The 25,522-nt window shown below is 34.4% G+C and overlaps 1 protein-coding gene across 1 annotated transcript; it reads right to left on the bottom strand.

Moving 5' to 3' along the window:
* Positions 1-15,586: 15,586 nt before the first annotated feature.
* LOC140839048 (uncharacterized) lies at positions 15,587-24,873 on the bottom strand. The gene is made up of 5 exons (XM_073205680.1): positions 24,734-24,873; positions 19,379-21,064; positions 18,540-19,318; positions 17,049-18,337; positions 15,587-15,856 (listed from the first exon to the last, which is right to left on the bottom strand). Exons 1-5 carry the CDS (start codon positions 24,871-24,873, stop codon positions 15,587-15,589), a joined length of 4,164 nt encoding a protein of 1,387 aa, XP_073061781.1.
* Positions 24,874-25,522: the final 649 nt, after the last annotated feature.

Below are 25,522 nucleotides of genomic sequence, written 5' to 3' on the forward strand. Positions count from 1 at the left end.
AGTGCATAATTATACCACTTAAACACCAGTATCTAAACCCTAAACTCACCACCCTAACCATTCAGCCGCCCCCTTCATTTCCAGCAGCCACTTTTGAATATTTCAGCAAGTTTTCTCTCTAGTTTCTCAAGCTTTTTTTCAAAGGACTTCTTCCCACTTCTCCGGTTCACGTCCTACGCGCATATCTTCGTGTTTTCAAGCGTATAAACGCAAAGGCATGCCCTAAATCTTGTTTTTCTCATCATTCACATCATAATATGCTGATTTGTGCGTCTATGTATGATAAATTTTCTGATATATTATATGGTATCGTTTTTGCATAGTTTTGACATGAAATACACCTAACTTTGATGCAATTCACGTTTTCTTGACTTCTTGTGTAAGGGGCTGCCGGTTTGAGGTGTTAGGGGGCTGTATACGTTGGGAGTTAAGGTGTCAAGGACTGGAGTCACGAGTTAGTCACATTTTTGGGAGGGCCGAACGGTCTTCTTGAGAGAGATATGATTTTTATCGTAAAACCGCACAATCTCTGAAATTTCTGTATCACAAAACCCATCACCCTTTGTTATTTCGAATTCTGCGACTTATATGTTTTTTTTTTTTTTTTCTGAAAATGGGTTCAACATATGATTTATAGCACTCTGTGATTCTTCCATTCGATATAAAATTTGTAATTTTCTGATACGAAACGAGTGAGATATGATTTTTATCATAAAATTGCACAAGCTGTGAACTTTCTGTGTCACAAAACTCGTCACCCTCTGTTATTTCGAATTCTGCGACTTATATGTTGTTTTTCTGAAAATGGGTTCAACATATGATTTGTACCACTCCGTGTTTCTTCGATTCGATAGAAAATTTGTAATTTTCTGATACGAAACGAGTGAGATATGATTTTTATCGTTTCAAGCTGTGAAATTTCTGTGTCACAAAACCCGTCATCCTCTGTTATTTCAAATTCTGCATCTTATAAGTTGGTTTTCTGGAAATATGTTCAACATATGATTTGTAGAACTCTGTGTTATCTTCGATTTGATAGCAAATTCGTAATTGTTTGATAAAAATCGAGGGAGATATGATTTTCATCGTAAACTCACTCAAGCTGTGAAAATTTGTGCATGTTTTTCACGTTTTCTCAAGTTGCGAGGGCAGGCTCGGCCAAGGAGGGCTGAACCAGGCCATGGTGTGGTCCAGGAGGTCCAGATGTGGGCTAAGAAGAGTTGGTTTAGGTCTGTTCCCCGTTGGTTTTGTCTAGGGTCGAGAATTCGAGGGTTTAGTGCACTAGGGTTCAGCTCGCTATGGTGCAGAAAAATCCAGCAGCTTTCAGGTGCTGTTCGAAGGTCTTAAGTGGGCTGGTCTAGGTGGTTTAAGGCTGGTAGGGTATGCTTGAGGCATGATTTAAGCTTGGAGAGATTTGGTTATGTTTCGGGTTGGTTCGGGTTAAAACCGAGACTCCAGTCCAAGTTTTAAAATGAATCGTGTAATTTTTGAATCGGGCTTGAGTTTACGTCTAAGAAATGCTTATGAATATGTTTTGAGGTGTTTTAAGGAGCGTGGTAGGTTTCGGGTCGAAATTTTGAGGTCCATGGATAAAACAGTCATTTTGGGTTTCCAGTGGCAAAATGGTCATTTTGCATTCGGGTCGAGTTTTTAGTCCTGGCAGCGCCCTGAGCACAATTTGACATGATTTTTAACATTTATGCTACCTTGTACACGCCTTTTACGTAATTATGAAAATACGTTGCATGCTTGATTTTAAGGAAAAATTACGTATATGCATGATTTTGATAAGTTAAGAAAATGATGATGTTTTTGAAGGATGCGAGTTGATTGTGACTGACGATATATGTATACGATGATATGCTTGGAGATATCGTGAGGAAAAATGCCACAGAGGGAGCCCGTTTACGGGATAAGTCCCCAAAGGGAGCCCGATGATCGAATTTCCATTGACATGATATGATAATATGATAGGCCAAGGCTCAATTGACGTGTGAGAGTGTCGTTGATTTCCCCGTCGTCCGGTACCGTAGTTATACGTAGATGGATCCATTGTATAGAGCTGATACGAAAGTCACAACTAATGAACTAAATTCAATTAAAGAAAATTTATACGTATATGATAATGTGATGAGACATGTTTTACACGTTATGCTATTATACGACATGTTTAAATTTATGCTTTTAAGATCATGAAATGTATGTTGATTACAGTATTTTTCACTTTTGAATGTTATCTATATGTACTTGCTAGTAACGTTACAGAGGTGTTAAATCTTTAAACTCACTAGATGTGAATGATGCATGTGAGTATTTTGATAAGGAGACTGGAGGTGATGATGACTGAAAGGGCGGAGCTGGTGGCACACATTAACCCGAGGACCTTGTATTCTTCCGCAAGAATATGATCTTATGGGAATACATTTAAACAGATTTTTAAATGGTTGATTGTTTTATTTTGTTGAAGGTTTTGACAGATTTTAGTATGCTTGAGGTTTTATATTTTTAAACGGTAATTGTTTAGGTTGGTTGTTATTTTCATAATTTTAACTGTAGTGATTTTAGTCAGCAGTTTGTTAGTTTTACAAAATGCATGTTTCGAATTTTATGTATTTATGTAGGCACGATTTTCAGTCATTGTAAAAAAAAATTTAATAATATTGAGTATAATTTTAAAATGAGAAGACATTTCAATATTATTGAATATGTTGAAAAATAATATTTAAAATGTGTGTATTGAATATTTGAATGTTGAAAATAAGAGTTGTAAATATTGAAAATTAGTGTGTGATGATGTATGTAATGATGTATTTTATTTTTGGATTATTTGTAAAGATTTCCTATAAATAGATCTCTCATTTGTGAAGAAAATCACATTTGAGTAGAGAGAAAAATATTATAAAGTGTGTAGTTTGGTAAATTTTGAGAGTTTGAGATTTTTACTTTTTACCATAAATTTTTACTTTTTCACAACACATTATCAGCACGAAGCTCTAAAAGTCCTCCATACTTTTCCAAGCTCCAAACAGAAGAAATGTAACAAAAGTAATAATATTTATTTTACTGTTATTTATTTATTGTGTATATATTTAATATATAATATAATGTTATTATTAGAAATAATACAAATAAATTTTTCAAAAACTTGTTATAAATCCTGGGAGGATGTTAAGACGACATCCCACACTCCCGGTAAGGGATACGACAAGTATAAAAGCCTACAAGATTTTTAAACAAAATAACTTATGACACATCATTATAATAATATGATATGATATACGTAATTATTTAAACATGTCTAATATTATATACATCATATTATTACCATAAAATTATACAAATACATACCTTTATTTTTTTGTACACCAACGATCATAAACGGTAAAAAAAGGCTAGTTTTTGTCTTATAAATATGATCTCACGAACACATTCAATCACTCCAACTTTCTCTTCTTCTCTAAAAATTATTCTTCACTAAAATTTTCGAAGAAAAAAAAAGATGGCTTTCTCAAGGTTATTTTTAATTATTTTGGTCATCATACTCACCAGTCTTTTAGTTATCAGAGAATATCCTCCTCGTGTGTTTTCTTTATTTTTACAAATGGTTGTACTTGTTGTTTATCCATTACTTTGTATTGCAATATTCATTAACTAATAAAATGCATCGTAATTTTTTTAGTACCACCATGTCAAATTTGACAAAGCTCGAATTTGTTGCGCTCAACATCACGAGAAAAAATTATATGCCATGGACTCTCGATGTAGAAATGCATCTTGAGTCATTGGGTTTATGTGAGATCATAAAAGAAAATGGCATATCGACATCACAAGAAAAGGCAAAAGCCATTATATTTTTGCGTCGACATCTCGACGAGGGATTGAAATGTGAATATTTAATTGAAAAAGATCTCATGGCTTTGTGGAAGGGATTAAAAGAAAGATTTGAACATATAAGGGAAGTTATACTTCCGACCGCCCGTGATGAATGGAATATGTTAAGATTTCAAGATTTCAAGAAAGTCAGTGATTATAGTTCAGCGATGTATCGAATAATCTCGCAGCTAAAATTTTGTGGACATGAGGTCACAGAATCGAAAATGCTTGAAAAAACATTTTCCACGTTTCATGTATCAAATATTACTCTACAGCAACAATATAGAGTACGTGGATTTGCGAGATATTCTGAACTCATCTCATGTCTTCTTATGGCGGAAAAAACAACGAGCTATTAATGAGAAATCATCAGTCCCGACCCACTGGATCAACAGCATTTCCAGAAGTAAATGTTGTAAGTAAAAATGAATTTAAACCTCGAAAACAAAATCAAATTCAAAGACAAGATTTTGGTCGAGGTCGAGGTCGTGGACGTGGAATTGGCCGTGGTCGTGGTCGAGGCCGTGGTTTTGAAAACAATAGAGATAGTTATTTTTATAAATCATCTCAAAAGAGCGTCCCAAACCATCCACCGAAAAGGCATCATGAGAATACAAGTGTTAATGAGAATCACTCAAAAAGATATGAAAGTTCTTGTTTCAGATGTGGTACTCCAGGACATTGGTCCCGTATTTGTCGAGCCCCTGAGCATCTTTGTAAACTTTATAAAGAATCATTAAAGGAGAAAGAAAAGGAGACCAACTTCACTGAACGCAGTGACCGTTTGAGTGATTCAACTCATTTTGATGCTGGTGATTTTATGAATGATTTCTCTGGAAATGATCATTATGTTGGTGGGATAGAAATGAACAATATTGATGCTGCAGATTTTCTCAATGATTTCTCTGAAAATGAACAATATAGTGGTAGAATATAAATGAACAATAATTTATTTTTCATGTATTCATATAATAATGTTTTATTGTATAATTATAATATGTGTTATATTTAAATATATATTGCCAGTAATTTTATTTCATTGCATATTTTTTTTAAGTTCAAAAATGGAAAATGCTATGAGCAAAGCTGAAGTTTGCATACCCGATAGTGGTACAACGCACACTATCCTCCGAGATAAAGGATATTTCTTGGAACTAAAACCAACAAAAACAACGGTGAATACAATATCAGGTCCTGTAGACTTGATTAAAGGATGTGGTAAAGCACAATTTTTGTTACCTAATGGTACAAAATTTTTGATCAATGATGCTTTATATTCACCACAATCGAAAAGAAATTTGTTGAGTTTTAATGATATATATTCCCATGGATATGATAATCAAACAATGAATGAAGGGAATGAGAAATATTTGTGTCTTATCACATATAAATCAGGAAAGAAATATGTGATTGAAAAACTACCGATGCTCCATACTGGATTGCATTATACACTTATAAGTCCCATTGAATCAAACATGGTAGTTGATAATTCTTCAATATTAACCAATTGGCATGATCGATTGGGACATCTTGGTTTAACAATGATGCGAAGAATTATAAAAAATACACATGGTCATCCGCTGAAATATCAGAAGATCTTTCACAATAATAAGTTTCAATGTAAAGCATGTTCTCTTGGAAAACTTATTATAAGACCATCACCAGCCAAAATCCAAACTGAATCACCAATGTTTCTTGAACGTATTCAGGGTGATATTTGTGGACCAATTCATCCACCATGTGGACTATTCAGATACTTTATGGTATTGATTGATGCCTCCAGCAGATGGTCACATGTATGTTTATTGTCAACTCGAAATGTTGCATTTGCAAGATTACTTGCTCAAATAATAAAATTGAGGAATCAATTTCCCGATTATACAATCAAGAAAATTAGACTTGATAATTCTGGTGAATTTACTTCCCAGACTTTCAATGATTATTGTATGTCTATGGGACTCATTGTTGAGCATCCTGTTGCTCATGTACATACACAGAATGGATTGGTTGAATCATTGATTAAACGTCTGCAAATGATTGCTAGACCAATGATTATGAAAACAAAGCTCCTTATTTCTATATGGGGGCATGCAATTTTACATGCTGCTTCATTAATTCGCATCAAACCAAGTGTATATCATAAATATTCCCCATTGCAGCTTGCATTTGGTAAAGAACCAGACATTTCTCATCTGAGAATTTTTGGATGTATGGTGTATGTGTCTATTGCACCACCGCAACGAAAGAAAATGAGACATCAAAGAATGGTTGGAATTTATATCGGTTATGATAGTCCATCAATCATTCGATATCTTGAACCTCAGACAGGCAACGTGTTCACAGCACGTTTTGCTGATTGTCATTTTAATGATGAAATCTTCCCAATGTTAGGGGGAGAACAGAAACATACCGAAAAGGAAATTACATGTTATGTATCATCATTGTTACATCTAGATCCAAGAACACAACAATGTGAAAAATATGTACAGCAAATTGTGCACTTGCAAAGAATAACAAATCAAATACCAGATACATTTACAGATGCAAAAGGGGTAAATGCTCATGCTCGAATTGAAATTCCAAAGAAACAAATTGAACAAATTCATGATGTTGTAAAACACCTGAAGCGTGGAAGTCCAGTCGGTTCCAAGGATAAAAATCCTCGAAAAAGAAAATTCATAGAGAAACACGATGATCACAAAATAGAGAATGATGTTCCTGAAGAAACACATGATGATCACAAAATAGAGAATGGTGTTCCTGAAAAAACACATGATGATCACAAAATAGAGAATGGTGTTCCTGATGAAACACATGATGATGAAAATGTTCTGTCAGAACCTCAAACTGACGAGAATCATGAAATCTCTATCAATTATATTAATACTAGAAAAATATGGAACTGAAAAGATATAGAAGAAATTGATGATATATTTTCTTATAATGTGGCAATCGACATCATAAATGATAATGAAGATCATGAACCAAAATCTTTTGGTGAATGCAAAAATCGGCAGGATTGGATAAAATAGAAAGAAGCCATCCAGGTTGAATTGGATTCGCTAAATAAACATAATGTTTTTGGACCTATATTCCTTATACCTGAAGGTGTAAAACCTGTTGGATATAAATTGGTTTTTATTCGAAAGCGAAATGAGAAAAATGAAATAGTAAGATATAAAGCTCGACTTGTTGCACAAGGTTTTTCTCAAAGACCTGGAATTGATTATGAAGAAACGTATTCTTCCGTGATGGATGCAATTACGTTTCGGTATTTGATTAGCTTGACAGTATCTGAAAATTTAGAAATGCGTCTTATGGATGTTGTTACAGCTTACTTATATGGATCACTTGATAGTAATATATATATATATGAAAATCCCTGAAGGATTTAAGATACCTGAAGCACAAAGTTCAAAACCCAGAGAATGTTATTCTGTGAAATTACAAAGATCATTATATGGTTTGAAGCAATCCGATCGAATGTGGTATAATCGACTAAGTGATCACTTGATGAAAAAGGGATATGTAATTAATTCAATATGCCCTTGTATTTTCATTAAGAAAACAACATCCGGATGCGTAATTATTGCTGTATATGTTGATGATTTAAACATCATTGGAACGAATAAGGAAATTCAAGAAGTTGTGTCATACTTGAAGGAAGATTTTGAAATGAAGGATTTTGGAAAAACCAAGTATTGTCTGGGTTTACAAATTGAACAAAAAGAATGCGGAATGTTTGTTCACCAGACAAATTATACAGAAAAGATCCTTAAACGTTTTAATATGGATAAATCATATCCTTTAAGTACTCCAATGGTTGTTAGATCATTAAACATAGAAAAGGATCCATTCCGTCCATGTGAAGATGATGAAGATATTCTTGGTCCAGAAGTACCATATCTAAGTGCTATGGGTGCCCTTATGTATCTTACAAATTGTACAAGGCCTGATATATCTTTTGCCGTAAATTTGTTGTCAAGATTTAGCACATATCCAACAAAGAGACACTGGAACGGAATTAAACATATATTCCGTTATCTACGAGGAAAGACAGACTTGGGACTTTTGTATTTAAAAGATGCTAATCCAAGTATAATTGGTTATGTCGATGCTGGATACTTATCTGATCCACACAAGGCACGTTCCCAAACTGGATATGTATTTACTCGTGGAGGCACTGCAATTTCTTGGCGTTCACAGAAACAAACGCTCGTAACAACTTCATCAAATCATGCCGAGATTATTGCACTATATGAAGCAAGTCGTGAATGTGTGTGGTTAAAATCAATGACCCAACATATCCAAATCTCATGTGGATTATCATTCGACGAGAAGCCTGTGATACTATATGAAGATAATGCTGCATGTGTTGCTCAAATGAAAGAAGGATGCATAAAAAGCGACAGAACTAAACATATTCCTCCTAAATTCTTCGCATTCACCAAGGAGCTAGAGAAGAATAAATGTATTGATGTTCGTCACATTCAATCAAGTGAAAACTCTTCAGATCTCTTCACAAAGGCACTTCCTACGTCAATATTCAGAAATCACATATATAATATTGGGATACGCAATCTACGAAATTTTTGAAGAATTGTTTGTGTCAACATGAGGGGAAGTTTACGTGACTGCACTCTTTTTCCCTTGCTATGGTTTTTATCCTAATGGGTTTTTCCTAGTAAGGTTTTTAACGAGGCAACATAAAAACACGTAATGAAGACAATCATTATGATCATCATCACAAAGGGGAGTGTTGAAAAATAATATTTAAAATGTGTGTATTAAATATTTGAATGTTGAAAATAAGAGTTGTAAATATTGAAAATTAGTGTGTGATGATGTAGGTAATGATGTATTTTATTTTTGGATTATTTGTAAAGATTTCATATAAATAGATCTCTCATTTGTGAAGAAATCACAATTGAGTAGAGAGAAAAATATTATAAAGTGTGTAGTTTGGTAAATTTTAAGAGTTTGAGATTTTTACTTTTTACCTTAAATTTTTACTTTTTCACGACTGAACATACATATGATCTTAGAAGTTCCTCGTAATTTCTGAATAATTACTTTTTGTTTTCTAGCAAACTTCATTAATTTAAAATATATATTTCTAAAAAAAATAAACAAGTCAAAAATAAAATATTATATCATTTTCTAAAAATTATAGTATCTTCTACAATTAAAACAACACAAAAGATTTATATAAAAAATTTCAATTTTGCTAGACGAATATATTATTTGATTCGATCTATGAAAAAATATTATTTTTTATTTTAAAAATATGATTTTTCACTGTAAATATAAATTGATTTGACTTGTCTAATGATTATAAATCGATGAATTTAGTAAGAAATTTCTTCAGATGAACGGTCAGATATAACTACAATATTTTCGTCTATTTCAATTTTTTTTTGACATTGGAATTGGGGTTTTAGGTCTTGAACTCACTTTATTATATACTTATAAATTCGTAGTTCCCTCCATAAGATACATCCCCATCCCACAAGCTTATTGGATCCGATGGCTTGTAATATCAGTCTTACTTGCTCACCACTCTTAAAAGCACCAACCAAATGTCGATGTCATTCTTCTTTCCACAATGACCATTCACAGGAGTCATTTTTGACTTTTGAAGTGAATAATTTAAATTTTATAGATTTTTTTTTTTTAAAAAGAAAAAGAAAAAAGAAGTTTTATTTATTAAGATCTTGAATAATATTCTTTAGAAATATTGGTAAATTTAAGATCTTGTATCTATCACGATTATCAACATAAAAATATGTCGTGCTGCTTTAAGAACACCAACATAAAATAAGAATTTGTGCTTCTTCAAAAGCATCAATATAAACATAAAATATTATGCCTCTTCTGGAGCATTAATATAAAACTAAAATTATCATCATAAGATCATATTTGCTATTTCGAGAACACCAATATAAAATCTACATATTGTGCTTCATCGAGAGCATACATACGAAAGAAAAATAATTAATGATTTTATCTTTGAAGAACACTCGTGCTGATAACGTGTTGTAAATTTAGTAGAGAGAATGAGAGAAAAACAAGTACATCTTATTACAACTAAACACCTCTATTTATAATGTAGAAAGATTAGTCTATAAAAGGAACATTACAATCAAATCAATCATCTAAATATCATATATACGACTAAACACCTCTATTTATAATGTAGAGAGGTTAGTCTAAAAAAAGAACATTACAATCAAATCAATCACCTAAATATCATATATATATATATATAGGTGATTGATTATATATGATATTTAGGTGATTGATTTGATTGTAATGTTCTTTTTATAGACTAACCTCTTTATATTATAAATATAAATGTTTAGTTGTAATAAAATGGACTTATTTTTCTCTCATTCTCTCTACTAAATTTACAACAAAAGAAGCTTTATTTATTAGAAAAACCCAATGTTCTCCAATTATTGTTCGGAAATGTAGGAAAGATCAGTCAAATCAATTTCAATATTTGGAGTCCTGGAAGGGGGTTCGATTTATATTTGGTTCAATCACCTTCCACTGTGATTTCAAATTAATTTTATTTTGATGGACAAAACAATACTCGGAATTTGTGTAGCAGTCAATGCAACGGCAAATTGAGTATAAATATAAATACGTAGGGGCCAATAATTTCTCGATAATGATGCATGGAATATATATATATAAAATAATGGACAACTATGACAAAAGTTGCTTTGGCACCACTCATCTTTCCATCTACTTTCTTTATTATTGGATTTTAGTTCATGCTACACGATTGTTCAATTTTAGTAATTTCGGAACAATTGATAACGACACTAATCTTTATTCAAACGATGTTTTCAAATCATATAAATATTTTTATATAATACTTTTGTATAATAATATTTGAAATGTCTCATATAAGTTTCTATGTTGTTGTAATTATAGAAAATGCTATAATTTTTAGAAAATGATATAATATATCAATAATTTTAATAAATTTTCAAATATTTATACTTGTTAAATAATTAATTAAATAAAATAACATTTTGTGCCTCGTTCGTGCAAAATTGCAATTAATATAAAACATAGAGTTTATACCAACCTATTTAAAAACACATCAACTTTTGCGTGTTTTTTCCTTGTACGCTTTTATTTGCTCTTTAAAGTAATTAAATGAGATATTTTTTAAAACTATTAATATGTGAAAGATATATAATTGAGTTATATTCCAAATTCTAAGCTATCTCAGGAATTGTTTTGTTTATCGTCGAGCTCTATCCTTATTTTTTGTTTTTTGTTTTTTTGAAATTTTCGAGTGCAAAAATCTTGTGTATCGAGAGCCACAAAAGTTAAAGGCAAAAGACCGAAATTAGGGACCAAGATCCTCTGCTCGACATCCCCACAGTAGGGGATGCTGTGCCACAAAGTGTTTTTTTTTTAAAATTATATATATATTTTTAATTTTTTTTTCATTAGGATTTTTTTGTTTTAATCTTTCTTTTACTTTCACTCAAAATTTTCATTTTTAAATATTTTTTTGCTATTCTTAAAATATATTATAATTCTTTTTTTTTTCTTTTTTTGATATTTTGTTTACCTCGTTTTTTTGAAAGCAAAACATATTTTATTTTCAATTTTAGTTCTTTTCGTTGATTCGTCCATTTTCATCGATACTCGAACAAGAGTAAAAATTTGTGTTTTGTTTTCGTCATCAATCAATTCTACCAAAAAATATCGAATTTCCTGTAAGGATTATTTTGTCCGACAGATGCTAAAAATTATAAAATATCAGTATAGAATGTAAATGGTATGTAATGCACATGGGCTGTTCTCGATTGGCTTGAGTCCCCTCACGGTTATCCCATTACACATTACTCATAGAACTTCTCCAGCCCAGACACTGGAGCTTTTGCATTCCCAGGATTAGAACCCAAGACCTCCTGGGCTTATATAGATCTTGGCAGCAATTCTGGTACTAGTTGATCTAGTAGCTCAACTGGTACCAGGATTGCTTCCAAGATCTATATAAGTCCAGGAGGTCTTGGGTTCTAATCCTGGGAATGCAAAAGCTCCAGTGCAGGGGCTGGAGAAGTTCTATGAGTAATGGGATAACCGTGAGGGGACTCAAGCCCAATCGGGACAGCCCATGTGCATTACATGGTAAATTTGTGTTTTATCAGAATTAGGTGTTGTTCCAGATGTTACAACATCTGGAACAACATGCAGCAGAATATTATATTTTGTAACACAAATTCACTTTAAATAAATAGATGGACGAGATTAAATATGCACAAGTATAAATACTTGTGCGGTGCCTTGTGGCAAAAATTAATCACTAGAAAATCACAATGTTTACACAAAAACCTATCACTAGTGATTGTACCAAAATCAATTTCCTCAACAATTTGAGAAAATAAAGCTTTCTAAAATAAATAACCAAAACAAAAATAAAAGTAATCAAGAAAGCAAAACTTGATCCCGGAAACCACTATCAACTAGATGCAATCTTCAGTCAACATCGTTACGGATGTTGTCTATAGATGTTCAACATTCAGTGCAACACGTGAATCACCACTTCAAACAGCAACGGCTTCGTGAATAATTTTTACTTTATAATCTCTGCTATGTGTGTGTGTGTATGGTCGATATCGAAGCCACCTTCATCATGAGCTTACCTCTTATTTATAGGTGAAGAATCATATCTCCACAAAGAAACCTAAAATACAAGGAAAGTGAGAGTTTTATTAGGAATAAACTCTTTTTTAAACACTAATACCATATCTCTTGAATTAAGATCTCATTATCTAAGGAAGGCAAAATCATATTAAATATTTGCTCAATCACATCAACAAGGAAAGCTATATTAGGGAAATATATCATTTAAAATCGAAATATTATTTCCCTTCAATCTCCCCTTTTTTTGTCTTTCTTGGACAAAATGAGATCAAACCCATTTATCCTTGTTAAGATCAAAACAACTCCCCCTCTGAATAAATTACTGTTATCAACTCCCCCTGAGTTTTAGATTTTCTCCCCCTGAATAAATTACTGTTTGGAAAAGTGTTGTTAGAATTGTTGGCAACACTTGACACAACACCGGCACCAGTTTCATCAATAGTTTAGAAATAGACCAGGGCAGAGATATTAGTCAAAACAAGAATACAAACAGAAACATTAATAGACAATTAAGAGCAGAAATAGAAACATTTAAACCGACAAAATCTAAACATCCTCTTCATCCTCGTCATCCTCATTTTCTTCATCCTCACTGTCCTCTTCCTCTTCATCATCATCCTTGGTCCCTGACGGACCAGCACCAGTTTGATCATCTCCCTCTTTTTGTCCATGAACGGCCATTTCTAACATGACATTGATGGCAGCAGCCAAACTCTCATAGTAGGCCAAGTCGACCTTAGCCTGGGCAATTTTCTTGAGAGCATGATCAAGATGAGCCTGGACACCTGCTACGGTAATCTTCACATAAACAGGTTTAGGTGGTCGAGATGTGGAACTAGGAGACGGGCCGGTAGTAGGAGGTATTGTGGTAGAGGTGTTTTGAGAGGTGCCTGCGGTGGTGGCTGGAGGTGATGCAGACCAGGGGAGGTCTAGCTTTCGAGTGCCTTTGAAGAGTGCAGGGGCAATCTTGAGGGGTTCCCCGAGATCAGAAAGTTGCTCCGTGATATCCCTAGCAAAACCTTGTGAAATCAGAAGCCCATAGATCAGACTTGGGTATGGGAGCTTCGATGATTTAAGACCACCATTAGCATACTGCATTACTCTATGGAACACCAGTTTCCCGAAGTTGAAGACCTCATTTGTGCCAATGGAGTATAAGACCAAAGCTTGATGTCGAGTAAAAGCAGTGGTATTTGTAGAGGGAGTCTAGTTTCGTACTGAAAGCTTGTGGAGCACGGAGTAAAATGAGGTTAATTTTGCCGCGGATAACTTATGTGGATGGGTTGGAAAGTGAGTCAGTAGTCCCCCGGTGAGAGTGGAAGTTACTAGGTGAATGTCCGGGCCAATACCATCTTCATCTTCGGCAGGAGTCTGATAAAGTGCATTGATGATTGTATGATTGAACTCATAGATCTGGTTGCGGACAACCACTTTCCCATACTTTGCAGATCATTCATCAGCTACAGCAGGTGTAAGGTTCGTGTAGAATTCTAACACAGGCCCTCGACTAAACGGTGTGACAGCAGAAACTGTAGAGAGTAAGGAGTAGTGTCTCAGGAACGTTATCAGATTATGCCTCTCAAAGGCATCGGTGTCAACATTCCTCTCCTCAATGAGGTCTCGAGTGGAATACAGATGCCACTGGGCATTGGCGTGCTCAGTGTAACATTTTGCAGAGAAGGAGGAGTTCAAGTCATATGCACTGAGATCAGTGTCGTCCTCAGTGTTGGCATCATTCTCGCCAACTTCCTGTGCAGCAGTGCAATTTCCTCACAGAAAACATCTTCTTCGGCAACTTTGGCAGTTGAAATGCTATAGTCAGTAGAGTCTTTGGTTTCTGGAGGAGCAACAGGAACAACAGAGGCTCCAGGTTTCTGATTTTTCATGTTGGCCATAAATTGGGCCAATGTGATTTCTTCTTCAGTGGAGGGAGAGGGCTCTTGTGGAGGAACAGGGGTCGTTTGCTCAGGGGTGTTAGTGGCATTGCTGGAGGTAGACTTGCCTTCGGTAGGTGGAGGGGCACTCTTCTTGCGGGCCACAAACTCATAATTCGCATCATCAGAGTCATCACCCGAGGTGTCTGCTGGATCAATCAGCGAGGGGCGAGTAGATGGTTGACCCTTGTATCGGAAACGTTTGCCCGGCGTGAGGTCTGGGTTATACCCAGCTTGTCGTTTTGAGCGTCTTTTTGGAGGAGAGGGTGGATCGAAAACCCTAATGATAGGTGGGTTATCAATATCCTGCGGATTTCCAGGCTCACTTGGCTTAATAATCTCCAGGGACACCGCGTCTTCAACAGCAAGTATCAACGGTAGGGGCGAGTCCACAGTGGGTGTTGTAACAGATGTTGTCGTGCTGGGGGCAACATCATCTGTGTGTCCCATTTCACTTTGAATATCATGGGGTTCAAATCCATTTCCTGCCATTGATGGTAGATTGAAAATTAATTTAAGAACAGGGAGAAGAGTCGAAAAATTTTTAAACGATGAAATATTCCTTCAGAAAGAAACTTCGAGATGCAGGTGCGAAAATTCGAGAACCGATTAAGCTAACAGTGATGAATTAGGCGGTGTAAATCACAGAGATAATCATGAAATTATAGTGTAACGGTAACATTCCAAATCAGTAAATGACTGATTCCAACGGTAAAAGAAATCAAACGGGCAAATAAAATAACTGTTACTCCATAAAGAAATTTATCGCGATAACTGTGTGCAATTAGTTTTTCAAAATAGTTCCAGAAAGAAATCCACATCGAATTAAAATGCCACTTAAAATTAAGGATCACATGAATTCGATTTCCTGCAAAAATTTTATTTTTCACAAAATGTCTTTGTTGAGATACAAGTAACCTTCTGACCCAATTCACAATGTTATGTTTATGCATGATTTATGGATGCCTAAAAACATAATGGAACATAGATAGAAACATGAGAGCAAATATGAGATATGTTTGCAGATGAAGTGTTGTCACAAATGTTGGCAACATCTCCAGTCAACACCCACAATTCTTGAAAACAAAATTTGATAATCTTCACACTCAGTGACTTAATAATATTTTTAACCTAGAAGTGGTAGTTCTCACACTAGAAAAATAGTCTTCATTGAACTCCTCTAGGTAGCTTTTTCCATTTTCTTCTATTTCTGTGTTAATTTTAGAAGGGGTAGCTCCCACACTAAACGCACATATTTCATTGGGCTCTTTTAGGTAGTTTTTTCCATCTTTCCTTCTAATCACAGACCCATCACTTAGTTTACTTGTCACATTGGTTAGAGTCAATGACCACACTTCAAATCTTTCTGTGACTAACTTCACATGTAAAAGTGTGAAGTTTGTAAAGATAACAAGGAATTGTAGGTGCAATAGAGAATTATGCTACACATGTTCAACACATCATATCACAGTATGAATGCAATGCAGAATGTCTAAGTCCTAAAAATATATATGCAAATGAGATGTTGTCCGAGATGTTGTAACATCTGAGACAACATCCAAGAGTGATTACACAGAACACATGCTGAGAGATTTCTGAAGGTTGGAAAATCTCTCAAAATCCAATGCTTTGGTTAATATGTCGACCAGTTGGTTATTTGTATCAACAAACTCCATTCGGATCAATCCTTTCTCTACAAGATCTTGAATAAAATGTTGTCTTATGTCAATGTGCTTTGTTCGAGAGTGTTGTACTGGATTTTTTGAAATGTTAATTGCACTAGAATTATCACAATACACGACTAAGGATTTACTTTTAAGCCCATAATCTTCTATCATTTTATTCATACATAAAAGTTAGGTGCACGCATTTCCAGCTGCCACATATTTTGATTCAGCAATGGAAAGTGAAACACAATTCTGTTTTCGACTATGCCAAGAAATCAGATTATTGCCAAGATAAAAACAACCCCCAGAAGTGCTTTTTCTATCATCTAAATCCCCAGCCCAATCAGCATCAGAAAATCCTACCAGGTTTGAGTTGGTTTCGTGTGTATACCATAATCCTAATTCAATTGTTCCTGCTATGTAACATAAAATACGTTTAACAGCTTTCAAATGAGAAATTTTAGGATTGGATTGATATTTAGCACATAAGCAAACACTAAACATGATGTCAAGGCGACTGGCAGTCAAATACAGGAGGCTACCTATGATGCTACGATATAAGGTGTTGTCAATATTTTCGGAAACATCATTTTTGCACAATTTCTCACTCGAGCCGATAGGAGTTTTCATGTGTTTTGGGTTTTCATTTTTCAAATTTCTTAATCAAATTCTTAGCATACTTGCTTTGACACAAAAAGATGTCATCATGCATTTGTTTAATTTGCAAACCAAGAAAGAAATTTAGCTCACCAACCATGCTCATTTCAAATGTAGATGACATGCACTCAATGAAATCATCAGCATGCTTTTGAGAGGAAGAACCAAAGATTATATCATCAACATATACTTGACAAATAAGAATCTCACCTTTGGATTTTTGAATAAAAAGAGTTTTGTCTACCTCACCTCGTTTGAAGCCAATTTCGAGTAGATATGCAGTCAATCTCCCATACCATGCACGTGGTGCTTGCTTCAAGACATAAAGTGCCTTCTTCAACTTGTAGACATGATCCAAATGGTGTGGATCCTCAAAACCCTTAGGTTGTCTAACATACACTTCCTCACTCAAAATACCATTTAAAAATGCACTTTTAACATCCATTTGTAAAATTTTGATTTTCATGTAGCATGCAACGACTAGTAGTAGTCTGACTGACTCAATACGGGCTACAGGAGCAAAGGTCTCATCAAAATCAACCCCCTCAACCTGTGTGTACCCATGAGCAACCAATCTTGCTTTGTTTCTAATGATGTTTCCAGACTCTTCGGTTTTATTTTCGAAAATCCATTGTGTACCAATTATGTTACCATGGTCATGAGGTGGAACCAAGTCCCACACATCATTTCGAACAAATGGCTCAAGCTCATCATGCATAGCATTAATCCAAAACTCATCTTTCAAAGCTTCACCAACATTTTTAGGCTCAATATTGGATATATAACATGAAAATCTAACCTGTGAGTATGTAGAACTCAGGCGAATCGGTCCAACCATTTTTCGGTAATCAATCTTTTCTTTCTTCCGAGTTTGAACATCTCCACGCATGTTTCCAATTATTTGAGATGATGGATGGTTTTTCTGAATTTTACTTGGAATACACGATCCATCATCTACTGTATCATCATTGCAATGCGGTTCTTTAGATTCAGTGTCTTCGGTGTCACATGTTGTGCCAGATGTTGCAACATTTGGGGCAACATCTGCATTTTCCTGTGAGATTGGATTGTCCAGAAGGTCTTCAACGTCATTTTCAGTAGTTTTCCTCTTGAGATCTGCACAATCATCAAACACCACATTAATGGATTCCATAATAATCCTATTTCTTAGATTAAACATGCGATAAGCTCGACTATTAGTGGCATTTCCCAAAAACAAACACTTGTCGCTCTTTGAATCAAACTTTGCAAGTTGATCCCTGTCATTCGAAGTGTAACAAACACAACCAAAAACATGAAAATATTTAAGGTTAGGCTTCTTTCCCATAATGATTTCATATGAAGTCATGGTTGAACCATTTCTTAAATAGACCTTATTCGAAATATGACATGTTGTATTAAGGACTTCTGCCCAAAAATGCTTTGAAACATTCTTTGAAGCTAGCATCACCCTTGCCATTTCTTGCAGAGTCCTGTTCTTGCGTTCGGCAATGCCAGTTTTTTGGTGCTGAAAATTCGTGTGAAATACCTTTCCTGTCACAGAAGGATGAGAAGGATATGTTTTCAAATTCTTTACCGTGATCAGTTCTGATCCTTCTCACCTTTAAATTATGGAAGTTTGAGATTCTTGTGAGCAATTGTTTAAACACATCATAAGTGTCCGATTTCTCTCTAATGAAGCTCACCCATGAAAATCATGAGAAATCATCAACACACACAAAAGAATACTTCTTACCTCCAATGCTTTCTACTTCCATGGGACCCATAAGATCTATTTGCAGTAATTCCAGACAACATGTTGTCCCAGATGTTGGAAACACTGGGTGCGACACGCGCGTCTGTTTTCTCTTTTGACAATCTCCACACATATATGATATTCCAGATGAAAGATTTGGCATACCTCGTACTGCATCGTACTTGCTCAAGTTCTTCAAGGTTTTGAAATTTCCATGTCCGAGTTTTTGATGCCAAATGCCAAATTCGGTGATTTGCACATGTTTGCACGAAAGTTCCTCACCTATTTGATAGCAATTATCCGAAGACCTTATATCTGTCATAATGCACTTGTTAGATTCATCAAAAACTTCACAAGTATGTTTATCAAAATTAACAAGCAAATTATCATCACAAAATTGGCTTATGCTTATCAAATTTGAATTTAATCCTTCAACATAAAGCACATTGTGGAGCTTTGGTAGTCCTTCAACTTTCAAAGTACCCTTTCCAACAATTTTTACCTTAGATCCCCCTCCATATGTAACTCTGCCACCTTTTTGTTCAACATAATCGGTGAGACATTCTCGTGATCCAGTCATGTGGCGCGAGCTTCCACTATCAAAGTACCAATGACCTGCAGTGTTAGTTTTTAAAGAGGTATAGACAACCTTACATTGTGTTTTTACCTTTGGTACCCAAATTTGTCTTACTGTAGATCGATGGTGGGAGGTGTTGCGGGAAATGTTGGACAACATTCGGGGCAACATCCGACTCGACTTTTGATTCATGCGATCATCCCTGAGTTTAAAACAGTAGGGCCAGATATGACCAGGCTTAAAGCAGTAATGACATACATACCTGCGTTTTCGTTTCTTAGAAATTGATGCAGCAGGTTGTCTTTTTGATGAAGAGCTTTTGATTGGTGAATTGGATTGTGGTTGTGGAGATGTATCAGCTTTTCCCTTCACAAAAACAGTAGACTTGGAAGATTCACCTATTTCAAACACACTGTCTTTGAATCCTAAGTCTTTCTTGTCATCTCTTCCCATCAAAAGTATGGATTCAAGCTTGGATGTGCTTGAATTAAACTTGGACAAGGTTTCAGTTGCTTTTTGAAGTTCTTCTTTGGTCTTACCAAGTTCCAAATCCTTTTTGCTCAAAATTACTTCAATTTTGGCAACTACAGCTTTTAGTTCCACGTTTTCCTTCATGAGACTTGAGTTCAACTTGTTTCTTTTGGTCCAATCTTCAAACAACTCTTCATAAAGCTTTTGCACACTCTCAAGAGTGAGTTCTTCATAATCAGCTTCTGATTCATCATCTCCACTCAAATTTCCAGAAGTTGTGGCTTTCAAATATACTGAATTTTTGCAGATGTTGCGGCCAGGTGTGGAAACACCTAAAGGATTCACCTGCAGCCAGCGATTTTCTGTAAATAGTGCAGTCAATGAGGTTTGACTTTCTTCATCAGTGGATTTCTCCTCAGCATCGGATTCTTCATCGCTTAGAGACACATTGTAGCCTTTGTTTTTTTCGAAATCGGTTAGCACATTCATTGGCATAGTGTCCAAAGCCCTCGCACTCTCTACACTGCACCGAATCATACCTTTTTGAATTGTATTGTTCATTGCCTTCATTCCGTGGCTGAAATTGTTGCTTGGCAGGGTACTTTTGTGACTTTCAGGTGCAGGAAGGCTAGGAAATTTAGATGGTTGTGCATCCTTCTTTTTATCTCGGATTCTTTTCAAGTAATCACCAAATTTTTTTGTGATAAAGGAGATAGAATCCTCGCAGAGATCAGAATCATTGACTTCTTGAGATATTTGAAGGAGTTCATTGTAGGAGTAATTTGAAGCTTGGAGTGCAATTGTCTTCCCTTTATCCTTCTTCTGCATGTCCACGTTCATCTCGAAAGTACGTAATGAACTGATAAGGTCTTCCAATGCCATCTTAGAAGTGTCCTTAGCCTCATCTATTGCGCAAATTTTTATGTTGAATCTTTCGAGCAGAGAACGGAGGACTTTGCTAACTAGACGCTCATTTGAGATAGCTTCTCCAACACTGAATGCCTCATTAGCAATTTCCCATAGGCGACGATCGTACTCAAGTATGTTCTTAGATTCTTCCATCCTCATCATCTCGAATTTGGAAGTAAGCATCCTTAATCTGGTCCGTCGCACACTCTCAGACCCTTCACAGTGACTTTGGAGAATATCCCATGCACTTTTAGCCGAAGTACAATTTGTGATTAAACTGAACATGTTCATGTCAACCGATGTGAATATAGCATTCAAAGCCTTTGAGTTGTGGTTCGAATTTTGCACTACATCAGCAGTCCAGTCAGTTTCAAGATTTGGCTGTTTGTCACCCTCTTGATCTATCATGACTGGTGGAGTCCATCCATTGATGACACGCTGCCATGCCCGTTCATCTATAGATTTTATGTAGTATATTATTTTGACCTTCCATAGGCTGTAACTGGTACCATCTAGAACTGGTGGTCGAAGTGCTGCGCTTGCAAATGAATTGTCCATTTGATTAGTTCTGTCAAACAAAAACAAAAAGCAGAATCAGCACTTAGTATATCAAGAGTAGGCTCTGATACCACTTGTAAGGATTATTTTGTCCGACAGATGCTAAAAATAATAAAAATATCAATATAAGATGTAAATGGTAAATTTGTGTTATATCAGAATTAGGTGTTGTTCCAGATGTTACAACATCTGGGACAATATGCAGCGGAATATTATATTTTGTAACACAAATTCACTTTAAATAAATAGATGGACGAGATTAAATATGAACAAGTATAAAAACTTGTGCGGTGCCTTATGGCAAAAATTAATCACTAGAAAACCACAATGTTTACACAAAAATCTATCACTAGTGATTGTACCAAAATCAAATTCCTCAATAATTTGAGAAAATAAAGCTTTCTAAAATAAATAACCAAAACAAAATAAACGTAATCAAGAAAGCAAAACTTGATCCCGGAAACCACTATCAACTAGATGCAATCTTCAGTCAACATTGTTACGGATGTTGTCTATAGATGTTGACAACATTCAACGCAACATGGGAATCACCACTTCAAACAGCAACAGTTTCGTGAATAATTTTTACTCTGTAAATCTCTGCTATGTGTGTGTGTGTGTATGGTCGACATCGAAGCCACCTTCATCAATGAGCTTTACCTCTTATTTATAGGTGAAGAATCATATCTCCACAAAGAAACCTAAAATACAAGGAAAGTGAGAGTTTTATTAGGAATAAACTCTTTTTTAAACACTAATACCATATATCTTGAATTAAGATCTCATTATCTAAGGAAGGCAAAATCATATTAAATATTTGCTCAATCACATCAACAAGGAAAACTATATTAGGGAAATATATCATTTAAAATCGAAATATTATTTCCCTTCATTTTCATTAATGTGGTAAACACTTAGTTCTACAAATAAGAAAAAGGGAAAAAAATTATAATATATTTTAGAAGGAGCAAAAAATATTTAAAAATAAAAATTTTGAGTGGGAGTAATAAAAAGAGATTAAAACAAAATATCAAAAAAATGATTAAAAAAATTAATAAAATATATATAAAAGCTTTTTTTAAAAAATTTGTGGCACAAAATGCCACAGTAGAGGATCATGATCCCAAAATTAGTGGTATGTGAAGATGGAGTTGATATCCAACTTTTTTAAAAAAATTATTTGAGTATATTTGAGTATTTTGTTTAATGAATTAGATAAATAATATGCATACATTATATCAACTTAAATTTTTTAAATCTGTTATTTACTCGTGAATATAAGTTTAAAATCGAGCTATGAAGTCATTATTATTGTTGGTTTGAGAGACATAATTATCTTTCCATTTTAGGAAAGGTCATACTTCAAATTCTATTGACAATAAACTATTTTCCACAACTAATGTAATTTTTTTTTATATAAAAAAGCGAGTTTTTTACCCGTCGCAATATTTATATTCTCTGTCCGGAGATATAAAGAAGTAAGATTTTTCAATATTCTCGAAAAATCTTGATCTAAGATCATAAAGATCATCTATCAAAATCTATGAATAATATTGATATAAAATATAACATTATCACATTCCTGAAGAATTTTGATAAATGTTATATGTTTCAAAAATATTCTTGAAGAATATTGTTTCAATATAAATATATTATTGTTTTGAATTAAGTTTTCTCTCATATCTCGGCTTGCTTGTTTAGTATTATTTTAATTTTAATAACTTAACTGATCGCTAAAATATTTTGTGTCAATACAAGTATTTGATAGATTTATGACAATTTTTTAGTCAATCACAATGCTATAATTGATATTAGTTGGAAAAAATGTTTTTTTTTCTATTTTCTTATATGTATTTTCTTCACCTTGAAATTGATTGGTTCCTATGTTAATAGCTTACTTGGAGAATAAGGTAAACTATTTGTCGGTTTTCAAAATTTGATTTAGTCGAAAATGGATAAATAAATTATTAATTGAACACATCTCCATGTACACCAAATTTGATAGCCTACATGATACCATGTTTATTTATATTTTCTATGGACAAATGAAGACTAGATAATGGTTAGATAAAACAATTCATTATTTATGTTCATTGATGCTAGTTTAACAAATAATATAACAAAATTTCAAAATTGCATAATAAAAGTGATAACATGTGTTATCCTTGCATAATTTGTTACACTATTAATTTTCAATAATAATAATACAATATTACTCTATAAATGTTACAATTCTAATTATATAATTTTTTGTTCAAATTGCAATGAAGAATATTATCAAACTTGAATTTGAAGCACTTTTTTTGAATGGAAAAAAATATTTATCATGTGTTAGGATCGGGAAAGAGTTTAGAGGGGGAGGGGGATGAATGAACTCTTTCAAATTTTCTCGTGTAAGAGTGGTTTCAAACGTATTTAGGCGGTTGAAAACGTCTTCTCAAATAGTTGATAACGTGAACCACTATTAAGTGCGAAAAATGGTTCACAATCTTTGATGCAACTTAAAAAACAATATCGGGCTACAACAATGAATAGAGACTAGACAGATAAATGATTGCGGAAAGTAAAGTGACACATGTTTGTTATGGATGTTCGGAGATTAACAACTCCTACGTCACCTCTTCTTCCTCCTTAGGAAGGATTCCACTAAAAGACTTTGGCTTTACAAAATTCTTGCAACATCCCACTCCAATCATGACTTAACACTGCCTGTTTTGGATTTATTAGTGATCACTTTATATTTCTGGATATTTAAGAACATTTAGTTCACCAGATATCAAAGCTGAATCAAATAACCAAAGTGTTACTGATATGAATAAATAATTTTGATTTAGTAGCATGAAAATGATCCTTAGATGATCAGATAAATTTCTCCTATGTGCGTGCTGATTGAGCGATGTAGTAAATGAACTTTTAAGAGCGCTCTGAGATCTTTTTGAATAACAAGCGAGTTGTAATATTGCAGCTGAGAATCTCTAGCATTTCTACTTGCATACTCTTCCATTAATATACACGATTTCCTTAACGGTCGGAAAGGACATAACAACGTTAACCTGATCCTCTGTACAGACGTGTTGCTGTCGATATGTTGAGTATTAAATGATCTTTGATAAACACATGTAATGTTCCTTTTGCTCAGCATCGTTCTGAATCGCTTTTCTTGAGGAGCTACTTTTAAGGAAACTGTTTTGGGGAACAGAACTTTAGGTCTATGCTTGGTCTTCTTTTTTCTAGGAAAGATATTTAAATGTAGATCAATCTTGGAACTGATGTAAGAAATTGTTGACTTCAAAGCGATGTAATACTTGAATGTATTTAAGCCCCTCAGAGAATGTCTTTGAGTAATAACTAGTTCTCTTTAATGATCGTTCTGATAACGGTCTGAAGTGAGCGGTTGAAACTGCTTTGAGCTTTGATCAGTTAGCTGAACGGTTGAACTGCTGCATATCTTGATATACGAACCGCAGCTGAATACTTGTTTTTGTCATACACCAAAATTCTTGGGAATAATATTTTCTTAACAATTTTCTCCTTTTTGGTGATGACAAAACTTAACTGTATGGCTCAGGAAACATTAAGATATAGACGAAGATATATACGAGACTTAATGAAATACAATTAACAGAGTAACTGGCTGTATATCGTAAATTTTCAAGAAAAGTTACTATGGACCTTTTACTTCGTTCCACTGCTTTTCGCCTCATCTCCCTTTTCTTTTAACTGGTGCAATTCTTTCATGACCGATATTTCTGCAGCTTGAATAGCCATTTGTCGCTCTCTTTCCCCCTTTTTGACATCACCATGTACGAGGAAATTCATGATTTCCGCAAGCTGAGCACCTTGGGCATCGAGGCGCTATTCTAAATTTGTCTGAAGACTGTTCATTTGCTCCGAGAGGCCAAGGCACATCTTAATATGTTTAGCATTGTGTTGAGCTTGCTTGATCGAGAAACCGGTTTCCATGGTGGAGATATCATTTCGGAGAGCCAACTTGACTGATCGAAGGTCTTCTTGGAGATCAAGTTGTTTTTGAGTGATAGAAAAAATTTATCGATCCATATTACTCAACTTAATCAAAATTTGTTGTTGATTACCTGTTTCTAGATCTTCTTCTTCTTCTTCTTCTTCTTCTTATTCTTCTTCTTCAAGTTGACCTTCTTCTGATAGTGATCTGTCTTTGAGAAGAATCAGTTCAGAGGAAGAGCGCTTCTTAGCAATGTTTGATTGTTCAGGCTCATGAAGTTCAGCAGTAATGTCCTCCATGATTTTATCAATATCATCAATGAAAGTCGAGGTTTTAGTGCTGGTTACAATTGGATGATCAGGTTTGCTGATGAAGGACTGGTTGGAGGAGATTGAGCAGGCAGTGAAGTTGTGATCAGCTCGGTGTCCTGTACTTCTTTTGGAGAGGTCAACAATGTTCTTGAAGAATTGTTGAATCATTTTTGGTGGGAGAGCTTGGTGGAGA

Source organism: Primulina eburnea, chromosome 8 (assembly GCF_022965805.1).
Source record: "Primulina eburnea isolate SZY01 chromosome 8, ASM2296580v1, whole genome shotgun sequence".
NCBI lineage: Eukaryota > Viridiplantae > Streptophyta > Magnoliopsida > Lamiales > Gesneriaceae > Primulina > Primulina eburnea.

Excerpts from the sequence above, each read along its gene's own strand:
- LOC140839048 (XM_073205680.1), bottom strand. The coding sequence starts at position 24,873 with ATGAATTTCCTCGTACATGGTGATGTCAAAAAGGGGGAAAGAGAGCGA. Across the intron at positions 19,319-19,378 it reads TCTAAGAAACGAAAACGCAG|GGATGATCGCATGAATCAAA; the intron begins GTATGTATGTCA and ends TTTTAAACTCAG. Across the intron at positions 18,338-18,539 it reads GGAAGTAGAAAGCATTGGAG|GAAAGGTATTTCACACGAAT; the intron begins GTAAGAAGTATT and ends CTTCTGTGACAG.